The sequence below is a fragment of the Vulpes vulpes genome, chromosome 4 (assembly GCF_048418805.1).
Source record: "Vulpes vulpes isolate BD-2025 chromosome 4, VulVul3, whole genome shotgun sequence".
NCBI classification, from domain to species: Eukaryota; Metazoa; Chordata; class Mammalia; order Carnivora; family Canidae; genus Vulpes; species Vulpes vulpes.
The window spans coordinates 97,328,260-97,341,908 of NC_132783.1; the positions used below are offsets into that span (position 1 = coordinate 97,328,260).

General features: G+C 41.8%; 1 protein-coding gene across 1 annotated transcript in view; it reads right to left on the minus strand.

The window, feature by feature from the left end:
- NSG2 (neuronal vesicle trafficking associated 2) overlaps positions 1 to 13,649 on the minus strand; it is a 64,676-nt gene that overhangs the window by 39,459 nt on the left and 11,568 nt on the right. The window contains exon 3 of the mRNA XM_072756569.1: positions 1,483 to 1,566. Coding sequence (XP_072612670.1) covers positions 1,483 to 1,566 — 84 coding nt within the window. The remainder of the gene's footprint in view (positions 1 to 1,482; positions 1,567 to 13,649) is intronic.

The window sequence follows — 13,649 nt, forward strand, 5'->3', positions numbered from 1 at the left end:
CTGTGAGCCAGACACTGAAGCTATAGCTAACAATAAGAGCAACCCCTGCCCTCAAAGAGGGTGGCAGTGTCCAGGGATCACCCATTCTCTGAGGCATGCATACAGAGGGGCCACAGTCCCTCTCAGGCTCACACAGGCAGCTGCTCAAACCCAGATTTAGCAGGGAGATAGGGAAGGACAGGAACAGACCAACATGTTTATTCATGTACACCCTCCAGTTCCCAGATACCCAACCAAAGGCTGTTTTCACTTTCAAAGCCCCCAGTCATGGCTGACACTAAAGAGCTACTATTTGTTGTGTACTTACCATGTACAGATCGAAGTGCTTTGCATGACTTCTGTACTGCACCCTCACAGCCACCCTTCTACTACCTCCATCTGATAAATGAGGTTTGCAGACTTGTGGTGGCCACTTGGCTGGTATGAGGTGGAGAGAGGGCTCATACCCAGTCAGACTGCTCCAATATCCATCTAAGGAACCATTTGTTCTAGTAAAACCATGGCTGATTTTGCCTCCTAAGTATCTTTTAGGTCTTCCCATGTCTCTCCATCTGTTCACCATCCTTGTTCAAGCCACTGTCTCTACTTGGACTATTACAGTAACCTAATAGTCTCCCCACATTCCCTCTTGCCTGCTACAGTCCACTGGCCACATAAAAGCCAACATGCTTTATTTAAAACCCAATTAAGTCATCTCTCTCCCCTTCTTGAAGTCCTTCAGAGGCTTCCTTTATGCTTCTAGCATACAACTCAAATTCCTCCATATAGTCTACACAGCCTAGAACTGTCTGTTCTCTGCCTACTTCTCCGGTTTCATATTTGCCTACTCTCTATCCCCTTCTAGAGCCTAGCCTCATTGCCTTTATTCTTATTCAGAGTTGGGATCAGCCTCAGGGCCTTTGCACAAGCTGTGCTCTTCTCAGCCACCTAAGTGACTTTTCCAGGGTACTTCCTTGAGATTTCTCCTTTTGTTCTTGTAGAGCACGTTTCATGACTCCTTCATGAGACTTACCATAGTGATACATATTTATCAGTTCTCCTAATGACCCCTCCACCAAGAAATAGATGGTCAGCCGTTTGGGTTTTTTTCCATTAAGAAGTCAGGTTTTTTTCCCCCTTTGTCTTTTTTATATTTTGTTACAATCATCCACTGACTAAAATTTGAGGGTTTTAAAACTACATTTCTGTCATATTTCCTGGAGATTTTGATGGAAATGTAGAGAGATAAGGACAAGAGAAAAAGAAGAAAGGAGGCACATTTATCAATCATCAAATTATCTGAGCATTCCAGAGCAGAAGTAGTACTCAAGAGGCAGAGCTTTTGTTATCTGATTAGACTCAGTGACCCAGACAGTGTGACCTCAAGAAATCCTCTAGAAATATCCTAAATAGAAATAGCAGTAGCACCTGATCTACTAGTGCCAGGAGTCTTGAGCTGGCTGAAGCCAGCCTTATCTTTACAATTTGCATAAAGACACTGACCGTAAATTCGGCGATTTTCGGCACCCGGAACTTCCCTTTGTTCTTCTGTTCAGGCTGATACTCTGTTCTTGTCTTCACAATCACCTGAAATGTTCAACCAGTGTTAGTGCAAATGGAAACTTGAAACACTTCTTGTTTTCTTTTCTTTTTCTCAGTAACTGGAATTTTTGTACATTGCATAAGGATCAGAAAACAAAGAACTTCCCTCTCAAACACACAAGAAAGCAGAGTTCAAATTACCCATACTTCCCCATTCCAACAGAGATAACCACAGGTGACAATTTGGGTCACACTTTTCCAGATGTTTTTATATGCATATAGACGCATATATTAGATATGTGTGTGATATTTATATAAACGTATTTTCTTTTTATACAACAGATTCATACTCCATGAATTACAACCTACTTTTTAAAAAGATTTTATTTATTTATTCATGAAAGACACAGAGAGACACAGGCAGAGACACAGGCAGAGGGAGAAGCAGGCTCCCTGGGAGCCCAATGTGGGACTTGATCCCCAGACCCTGGGATCACGCCCTGAGCCAAAGGCAGAGGCTCAACCACTGGCACCCAGGCGTCTCAAACTACTCTTAACATATAACAACATACTAGCATTTTTTATGTAGACAAATACACAATTGTATTTTGCCTTTTAATGTAGCATATTTCACCCTATGCATATGCTACAATTAATCCAGTAACTGTATTGTTGAACATTTAGGTTGTTTCCACAGTTTGGGTTATGTAAACAAGTTATGATGAACATCTTGTAGCTCAACCTTTATACATATACTTAATTCCAATTTGACTTAGAGACTTGCACAGATAAAAGCATAAAGGTCTTTGAATCTTTTGTATCATCTTACTTTTTCTAAACTTTTCTAAAGTCTGAATATTTTGCAGAGGTGGTTAATATCTTATCAAGATACTCTGTCAACCTGCCAAGACATTTATGGAACTCCAGCCCACTGTGTAGGCAAAGTGGAAGAAAAAAGAACCTGACAGATAATCAATAACCATGGCCAAGTGCCACAGTGTCGGGGTAACACAGAAGCTGTCTGAGACTCAGGGCCTCACCTGTAAAATATGGGCAATAATCATAATCATAATCCCTATTTAACAAGGTTGTTTTGAGGGTTAAATGAGATGACAATTGGTAATATTTTTGTAGTTATTTATTATGTGCCAGAACTAGATCAAGCACTTCATATGCCTTTATCTATATACCACTACTATTTCCATTCTTCTGACAAGGAAACTGAAGCTTGGAGATACTAAACTACTTGTCCAAGGTCACAGCTAAAAGGAAGCTGTCTTCTAACCATGATCACTCTTACTTTTCACTGGAGTTTAATTTAACTGAATCTTCACTGAAAACTCCCACCACGTGTTCCTGGAGATAGCAGTCAAGTGTACTGACTCAAGCAAAAAGTTCTCCAATGAAGAATATTCTTTATGTCTGTGAGGTATGCCATTGACTAAATGTAGCTCAAAAAGGAAAGGGTTAGGGAAAGGACTACTATTACTGAACATCTCCCATGTGGCATTTAAATATGTTGGTTCAGAAGGCTTGGGGATCAGCCCATCTAGCTGATCCCTTCTCTCCTGCCCCATCATCTAGAACCCATTTGCAGATGTAAGGTCTGCTCTTGTGTCCTACCCCTCTCTGTCATCTGCTCCTCCTAAACAACAGAAGTGAGCCCTGGCTCCTTCAAATAGGGAAGTGGGGGGTAGCCAATTAAGGGTGAGGTTTTATGGGAGGTGGGGTGGGTTCTGTTATTTTTATTTTCTTTCTATCTCCTATTCCAAAGAATAGGAAAGCAGAAGCCTCTTTGCCACAAGTAATAAAAATAAGTCTCATGCTTTGCAAACTTACCACATAGCAGGCACCGAACGTTTGACATGTAGATCTCACTTAATTATATCTTATGGGGCAGACAGTGATACTGTTAGTGCTGTAGGAAGGTGTAAGGGTATGTACTGGGTTTGAACAGTAGTTCCACTATAAAGCCTTCTGTGTCTTTGTTTTCTCATCTATAAAGTGGGACAGTAAACACAAATACCTTGTTGCATTGTTGTAAGGCTTAAATGAGTTAATACAAGATAAGCACTCAGACCATTCAATAAGAAATACTTATTTGAACACTGCCTCTTAGTGCTGCCAAATTTTCTTCCATGGATATTCAAAGCAGATGTGGAATGGAGCCTGGCCTGCACCTGTCAGCCTGTAGGTCCTCCCTACTCAGTCCATCAAGAGCAACACGAGAACTTCTCAAGAATAATGTTCAAGCATGCTCCTGACCTCCTTGTCTGGGGAAAATAAAAGGTAGGGAGTGATGGATGAACAAAAGTTAACTGAGTGAAGGGAGCCCGGGTGGCTCAGTCAGTTAATTGTCCTACTCTTGGTTTCCGGTCAGGTCATGATCTCAGGGCCCTAGGATTGAGTCCTACATCGGGCTCTGCACTCATTGGAGATTCTACTTGAGATTCTCTCCCTCTCCCCCTAAGCCCACCACGTCTAAAATAAAAGTTTACTGGGTAAGAAAGCCAAGGAAAGACATTTTCTGCAAAGTAAACCGCATGGCCAAAGAAAGAAAAGTGTGACATAACGTAGTCTACAAGATTTGCTATTTGCTGTCATGTAAACTTCCATGGGTATGCAAGAATCAGGAATTAATGTAGCTAAGTAAGCAATACTTAAAGCATAGCCCACAGGCTAGATATTTATATTACTGCCTAACTAAACATTCTGGGAAGGGCCAAATGGAGTAACGTACATATAGATATGTTGTGAACCTAAAGGCTATTCTACAAATTTTAATGATTCAAAATATTTTGGATAGCACTAGATCAACTGTCAGGTAATAAAGTGGTACAGAGGGCATCCCTGGATGGCTCAGCAGTTTAGCACCTGCCTTCAGCCCAGGGCATGATCCTGGAGTCCCAGGATCGAGTCCCTCAGGCTCCCTGAGTGGAGCCTGCTTCTCCCTCTGCCCGTGTCTCTGCCTCTGTGTGTGTGTGTCTCTCTCATGAGTAAATAAATAAAATATTTTAAATAAATAAATAAGGTGGTATAGAAAATGTAGATGTCTGATCATTCTGAATCCACATTTTTAGAAAATATTCACAAGTTGAGAATTATAATTTCTTTTCCCTATTTCTCCATGTTGTATGTATGTATATATTTGATATGTATGTGCGTATATATATTATAATGCATCTCAGTATCCATTTCTATGCAGAGTGAATTTCCTGATCAGTGTGTCATGTGATCCTAAGCCTTGGGGCAATAACTGCCTTTGCCTTTTATGGTTAGTAGCATTCTCAGATAGCCCCCCAAGCTCCCACCCCAGTGCACATGTCCAGCATAGTCTTCTCCGTCAAGACTGTGGACAGGATAATCATATATGATGGCATAGTCACCCCCACAATTACATTAAGCTATTATAAAACTCCATCATAGCAGACTGGAGAAGGATTCTCCTGATGGCCTTGAAGAAGTAAGCTGACATGTTACAGGAGGGCCATGTAGCTGGAACCTGAGGGCCGACTCTAGATGCTGAAAGTAACTTCAGCTGAGCCAGGTCATTCACGATGATGGGGACTTCAGTACTACAACCACGAATAACTGAATTCTGCCAACAACCTCAGTGGGCTTGGAAGAGGACACTGAGTGCCAGATGAGAGGGCAGCCTGGCCAATGCCTTGACTTCAGACCCCTAAGACCCCAAGCAGAGAAAACAGCTAACCTGTTCCTGGACTTCTGACCTACAGAAACTACAAGGTAATATATTTGTGCTGTTTTAAGACATCACATTTTTGGAAATTTGTTGTACAATGACAGAAAACTGATATTCCTTCCCACATTGTCAAATCCATCTTGAGGATCAACCATCTCTGGGGTTGATCCCTTTGCCACTAGATCTTTAGCCACCAGATCTCAGGCATCAACACATCACACAACAAATGTTAAGAAGCATTTGCTTCTTAGTCCTTCTCTCTGCCCCTAAATTTCTATAAACATTTTTTCTAAAGCTTCCCCAAAAGCTCAAAAACATCTTCATCATTCCACATAAATTGAAAAGACCCTATGCATAGCTGAAATTTTGAGACAGGTGACAGAACTTTTAAAATATGACTGTCAGAATGAGACAATGAATAATCATTACAGGCAACATCATTCTAATTATCCTATTAAACATTTTGTGGTTGCTTCCCTAACATCCATTTAGATCAAAAGTCCCCAGATATTCCTTTTGGGAAATCACCACCGCCCTTTGTGTGGCAGCCATGTGGTTTGGTGAGATTGATGCCTCCCTTCATGATAGGAATGGTCCCTAATTAGGTTAAGCCAATCAGGGCATACTATCCTTTTGATCACAAAATTTAATTAACTCAAAGTTTGGACCAATTAGATACAAGATAATATTGACTAAGAACATGGGGAAAGAAGCCTCCTTGCTCTTTATGGGGGTTCCCAAAGAGCATGTTCTTCCTCTGCTTGGTGTGGTGAGGACTTGAGTTCTAAAACTTCTGCAGAAATTTCTGACACAATAAGGAGGAGCCAAGATGAAGACAAAGGTGGCATATGAAAGAGGGTAGAGCCAAGAGAAACTGAGAGAAATGGAGATGGGCCCTGATGACACACTGCCCTCTGGATCACACCTTGCCTGAAGTCCACATTGAACTCTGCAGTTATAGGGTCAAATACATATTTTGGGGGCCCTACTCCAATTTGGGTTAGGTTTTCTGTTATATGAGGTAAAAAGTTCTATCTGATAAAAATGTGGTCCAAGAAAAATGAACTAAAAAGCTATTAGACTTTAGTAAGATGGCCAAATACTAAATAAGCTTAAAAAAATCAGTAGATTCTTTGGTGCCAGAAAAACAACAACAAAAAACAAAAACAAAAACCTCAAATATTGTAGGTCCACAAAAAAATACAAATAAAAATATTCATAGCCATTTTTTTCATAATATCCCAGAACTGAGAACAATCCAAATGTCCATTAATAGAACGCATAAATTGTGGTTTATTCATAAAATGGAATGCCACGCACAAGTGTGAATCTTACAAACATTACCTTGAAAAAAAGAAATATGACACAAATTTTTTGTATATGATTTCATTTAAATCAAGTTCCAAATATATACAGAAAATTTACATATTAATTATTTATATAATTTATATATAATATTTATAATAAATACACAAATAACTGTAATATGTGTGTGTGTGTACATACTATTTCTTTTTAAAGTATCTCATTTACCACTTGCAGTAATGGAGGGCTGATGAGTTTAGGCAGAGTTAGGGTCATAGCCCTCCTTTGAATCCATGTCCTGCTTTGCCTGAACCCTTATGACAGGCTGCTTATGCCCTGAGTGACTTTCTAATGGTTATTTTTATTTTAGAACCCCACTCCTCCACCCACCAGTTCAAACACAGGCCACAGGTCAAGTGGGTACCTGACCCAAGTTGGTCCTCAGTCTTTTCCTCCTCTCTTTAGCTAAGCCACATTTTCCCCCAAAGCAACCCAAGTTGCTACCTAATATCTTCCCTTCCCTCCTAAGGACATGTTAGCTCATTAGAACCCTATCTCCACATCAAAAGCAGGTCTTTGCCCATTGCCTAGAGCAAGTCGACAGTCCTCTGGTATCTTCTTTGATCTCTCAGTAGTAGGCTTGTTTGCTCCCTACCCCTTTAGATGTCCTTCTCCCTTGGGTCCATAGCCATATCTCTCTTGGTTCTCCTGTTCACTGACTAGCTCTCTTCAATTTCCCTTTCAAGATCCTCCCTTTCTGCCTGACCTCTCAATGTTAGAATTTCTCAGGGTGAGGTCATTGGCACACTTCCCTCCTACATGTACCCTCTGAGTAGTCACACTCCCATTACTTCTAAGTCCATCCTTATCCTTTTAACTTAATTCAGACCTCAGCCAGCATTCAGATTACCCTACTGGACATTTGCCCTTGGACCAACCTCCCTAAATATACCACGTCTGCAGCAAAGCTCTTAGATTCCCAGATCCATCTGCCCCTCAACATTTCTTCCCCAAGTCACCCCCCTCCCAAATAGCAGCATTATCTATGCCAGTGCTTATGTCAAATCAAATACAGGAATTCTTCCATGACTCCTCCCCTCCCTTCACTCTCCAAATCCACATCAGTACCAGCTCCTGTTTCTCAGAAACTTCTCTCAAATCAACCCATCTGTCCAGTCACACTGCCGCCACCCTAATTCAGAACACTGATGTTTCCATGAATGGTTTTTCTGGCCAGCTTGTTTCCATTCTTGCCTCCCCAAATTCAGGAAAAAGAGTTTTCTAGACCAAGGGAACCGCATATACCAGCACACATTCAGAAAACACTCAGGAGGCTGGCATGTGGAGGAGCCACAATGAGTGATTTTGAGTGGCCACAGCACAGGGCGGGTGAAGTGAGGGGGTAAACAGAGGCTCTGAATGCCATACCAAGCATCCTAAAAGATGAACCTGAAAGCAGTGAAAAGCCAAGGGAGGATTATAAACCACAGAGTGGCTTTCCAGGTGTATATTACAGGTAATGGTTAAGCCTCTGGCCACAGTGAGATACACTGGAAAGATGTAAAGAACTGGAGAAATACAACCCTACAGAGTTACTGGAATCAACCAGATATTGGGCATGTCATGAAATTTGGTGTTCTGTTCCCATGGAGGGGAGCCAGAAACATTTCCCTTCTATAAAAGAAGATATGGCAATAGTCACTTTTTTTTTTTTTTAGTACTATGAAGGGAAAGCATGAGAAATGTTAGCCAATCATTAATTATACCTTGGAGGAATCAGCTTACATAAGCAAAGAAAGAGAGAAGAGAAAATATATTTGCAATGAAAGGCTCTATTCTCTGCAGTTGAAAAAAAAAAAAAAGTAGGGAAAAATGGAGTCCTAAGCTCTTAATAACAGAAATGAGGGAGGAGTTGAGAGAGAAGAGGAAAAAATTGTTTCTACTCTTTTTATCATTTAAAGTGGAGTTTTACAAATATTTGGAAAAATGAACCTCCAGATTTTCAAATACCATTGTGGATGTGGGTAAAGATATAAATTTGTTTTCTTTTCGTATTTTTACATCAGTCCCCATTGTCCTGTCAGTGGCTGATATGAAGAACATAATTTAACATAATTGGCATTGTGAAAATGGGATAAATTATTCATCCCAAAAGGACCCCTCGTCTGGATATATTCCCCCTTCACTGGCAAGGCCAGATAATACATGGTGGTTCAGATGGCACAAAGTACAGATCATAAAAATTTAAAATACTACTTCCCAGGATTATCAATAATGAAGAGGTTCCCACATGGAGAGGCCCCAGGATTGGCAAGAACAATAAATAAAAGTGCAGAAGTGCTGACAAGGAGCAAGATTGTATTTTTATGAGCTGGACTTGCACAGGCCAAAAATAGATCTAAGCTGTATTCTGCAGCTCATCCCTGCAGCTAAGAGAGAAGTTCAGAGCAGGACAATGAATCTGCCGAGCACCTACTATGTGCCAGGCACTGTTCTCAGGGCCCCACTGATGTGTTCTCAGTTAATTCTCATAACTCTCCTCACAGTGTTTCCAGTCTTTATGTATCTCCTTTAATATTACTCCATTTCTCAAATGAGACAATTTAGGCTCAGAAAATTCAGTCACTTGCCTATGATCAAATGACTTATAAGTGGTTGAACTGGCAGTTCAAACTCAAGATTACCCTGCTCTTTCCTATCATTGTTTTAAAATTGGTACCCAGGAGCACCTGGGTGGCTCAGTCCGTTAAGCATCCAGTGCTTGATTTCAGCTCAGGTCATGATCTCAGGGTCATGAGACTGAGCACCATCAGGCTCTGTGCTCAGCATGGAATCTGCTTGAGATTCTCTTTCTCCCTCTGACCCTCTTCTTTCTCTCCCCCCACCCCAGAACAAATAAAATCTCTAAAAAAATTAAAATAAAATAAAATAAAAATGAGTACCCACTATCACTGTGCCAAGTTTTATATCCTATATCACTGGAAACCTCTCAATCACTCTGAATGGGAATGATTACCCTCATTCTACAGATGAGGAATCTGAGTCTTAGAGAGCAGAAATGACCTCATAACCTCAACACAGCTACTAAGAAGCAGAGCCAAATCTTGAATCTAAGCTTCTGGCTCAGATCCAAGTGCCACCCACAAGGAATGTCACCATTCAAGAATTAATCACACTCAAACCCTGATCTTGTGGCACCTGGCACACAAGAAAGGATCCATAAATACTGTTGAATGAATGAATCCTATCTCTAAAGAGACAAGTTGGCCAGATGGAGTCTGAATACTTAGTTGGGAACCTTCTCCCATTTCCCCTGCTTACCTCTCAACCCATACTCCACCTTTTTTGGGTTTGAGTCTTTCTCTGGGCCCTTAAAGTTTGGTAAGGGCCCAAACATAGGGTAAAATGTCAGTGCTCATAGGACGTTAGTGGTAGTATTGTCCAATCCCATTAACTCACAGATGGGGAGATGGAAGCCCAGAGAGCGGAAGGGATTTGGTACAGATCACACAGCAAGATTGGGTCAAAAGCAGGACTCTAGTAAGGAACTGCTCACTCTCAGACTAGGGCTCCTTCCACAGGATCAGATATCTTTTCCTTGTTGGGCATTTACTCTTCAGGGGCAGAATGGAAGGTGGACCAGTATGGCCTTAAATGCACCAGCCAGCCCACTAAGTCTATGATTGTCCAACTGCATGGCAGAGCATAGTGTGTGGTGAGATGAGAGACTCTCTGTATGGTCCTCTAACAGGGGATAGGGAGTTCTAGCTTCTGCTCTGAGTGGAAACTAGACACCTAGGCTGGAATCTTTATAGAAGAGCTCCACACATCTGCCTCTGGGCCTGTCCTCTGTGGTCCAGAGGCCCAGCCCACTTCACTGCTCAGCACTCCTCATGACCTATACTCTCCACAAACAATGATCCTGATTCTGGGACCGAACTGGTGAGAATGGTGATAAGCAACAACAGTAATAACAACAGTCTTGCACTATCATCTACTCTGTCCTAGACACTGGGGTGAAACTCGACATACATTTTCTCATTTCACCCTTAAAACAGTTCTTAGTAGAAGAGATTATTGTCCTCATTTTAACAGTGAGGAAACAGAGGGACAGTGGTTAATAAACCTGCCCAGGGTCACTACAGCAAGTAGTGGTAGAGTCAGGGTTCAAATTCAAGGTGCAGTACTATAATGCTTTCCCTTACATGCAGGGACACCAGCTTGCTTCTTGTTTGAGTGTGAGCAAGTCATTTCCGTGCTTTAAGACTGTCTCACCATCTGTGAGAACGGGCGTGATTTACTTTGAAGTAGAAAATTTGATACATGCTCATGGTAAAAAAAAAAAAAAAGGTATGAAAAATATGGAATGGAAATCTTCAAACAGGCTACCCCCAACTCCTATCCCCCTACTTCCTCAACATTTAATGATTTCTTGTGCAGGTCCAAAATTGTTTTATGAATGATAAGTACAAAACATACACACAGACATGTTTCCACAAATGGGATGACTCCATGCCATGCTCTTTAAAGCTGTTTTAACAGAGCGGTGTGTCTGTTGCTCCTCCCACATTAGCATAAGCAAGAATGCTTCATTCTCCTAGCAACCACTTAGTATTCCACATCCGTGCGCTAGAGTTCATCTAACCAGCCCAGTCACATGGAACATTCCAGTTGTTCACAGTTTTTCTTTATATATAAGCCTTTGCATACTTGAAAAATATACCCATCAGGTAACTTCTTACCAATAGGAAACATACCAATTGATGGTACATATAGTTTAAGTTCTATAAACAATGTCAAAACACCCTCTGCAAAACATTGCACCAAATTATATAACCAATAAGAGTGTATTGAGAAGATCTGCTTTGCCTCGGTGCTAGCAACACTAGGCATTATCAAATGTTGTGCGGTGGGTTTGTTTGGTTGTTTTTTACCAATCTAATAGGTAAAAAGTTATCTTTTATTTAAAATTATATTTTTAAATTAAAAAGTGTTTGAAATAGGCTTAGTGGCCATTTTTATATCTATTTGTTGGAATTGCCTGGTCAGAGTCTTTGCCCCAATTTGTGGTGATTTATAATCTGTCTCTTGCGAGTGTCTGAAGAGCAGAACAAGGGGGCTCTGTGAACCTCAAATCTGCAGAGATGTGCATTTTCTGCTGCTCCCTAGGGAATGGCTGAAAGTTCTCTGATCCTGTGCTTTAGGGAGGAAAAGAACCCTCTGATAAAGCCACAAGAGAAGCCAAGAAGGCACACAGGATGTGATGACAAGAGAGGCATCTCCTCTGGCCACACCTGTCCAGGTTCACCCTGTCAAATCCCTGTACCTTAGAAACCTCATTTCTGGCATGTTTCATTTTTACAGTCATCTTCTGAAATGCGAACTTCTGGACACATATTCTGGATGCCCAGTGAAATACATAAACTATATCAATAAAGCACCATCTGTGTTCCATAAGACAATTTTCATGCTTTTTCCTCACAATAGCCTGATAGGTAGATATTATGCTCATTTTACTGCTGGAAAAAACAACAAAGCCCAAAGATGCTAAGTGACTTACCTAAAGTCACACAGTAAGTAAATAGCTTAGCTGAGATCTGAACCCAGGCCTCTAGGACTGCAAAGCACATGTGGTTTACCATGCAAAATACAAAGTGTATCAAACCTCAATACTGGATACCCAAACATCTGCAATCTTTTCTTCCCACAGGCAGGTAAGCCAATCTTATCCAGGACATGTAAAGACTTAGTAATCAGTAAAAAGGAAAGGGATATTTTCTCAGAGCTAGGTTGCTGGCTTGCCAAATACATGATTCATCTGTGGCTTTGCCAAGGTGGGGTTGTGCCCATTTGTGGCTTGCTTTCTGCAGACCTGCCACCCATTAGTTGGCATCTCCCAGCACACCTGTGTGCAGATCTTGGCTGCACTGTTTTCTTTTGGGTGTCCTGGGACAGCATTTCACCTCTCTGAGTCTGTTTCTGCATCTGTAAAATGGCAATAATTGGTTGTAAGGTTGCAACCTTACAGATGGGTTGTAGGACATCTGGGTTACTGCAATCACTTAGATACACCGAAGGAAACAAGGCCCCAAAAGCATGTCCCTGAATTTGGTATCTGTAGGATGATATTCTGGCTTTTCAAGAGCTTATGTTCATGGGCTGTAAAAGTAACCCAACTGCTTAGATTCAAGTCTATTCCCACATCTGTCAAGTGGAGAAACTAAGCTCAGCTTTAGGCTCTGCAAGGGACAGGGAGCCTTGTTCAGCCAGCATTTCCCACTGCCCACTGCATGCCAGCCAGGATGCACAATGAGGCAGAGCCAGGGCCTTCAGGTCTAGTGGGCAAGTCTCCTCACAACCAACCAGACACCAAGTCAGCCTAAATCCACCCACCTCCCCATTCCCACTGCCACTGCTCTAGTGCCGACCACCACCACCTCCTTCATGAGTGTGGCAGTGGTCTTCTAGGTGACCTCCCGCCTTTCAGTCTTTTCCCTTCTTCTACCACTCATGGTGGTCACGCTGCAGGAAATTCAGTCACTTCTGTCTTAGAGAAACTACTCTGGTGCTGCAAGGGGGCTACACTAGAAGGAATGAGGAAGAGGAGACCAGGAGATTCAGCATGAGTCCTTCATCCCTAGGGTGGCCCACAGCAGCCAGAGGAATCTTCCTTAAATAGAAATCTGATCCCATCACTCCTGCTTTAAACCACTTCAAAAATACACACTGAGTCCCCCATGAACTGGTGTCCACCTCACTTCATCTCTCAAATCTCTGCCCCTCACTCAGGGTGACCAGCCCACCTGCTTTCCTGCTATTTCTCCAACTCCCTCAATGCCTGTCCACATCCTGGACTCTATTTTCCTATTCCCTTTATCACCCATCTTCCAGGTCTCAAGCAGGGCTCCTTCCTCAGGATGACCTCCCCAACCAGTCTCCAACATAATTAGGCCTCTTGAGTCTTATCCTCTTTCACAGCTCTGTATTCTTTCCTAATAGCCTTTCTCGCAGCTTGTGTCTCTATATGGCTGTCTGTATAATGGATAATTTGAAGTCCCTCCTCCCCATTGGACTGAAAGCTTCATGAAAGCAGTGGCCACATCTGACTTTTTATGTCTGG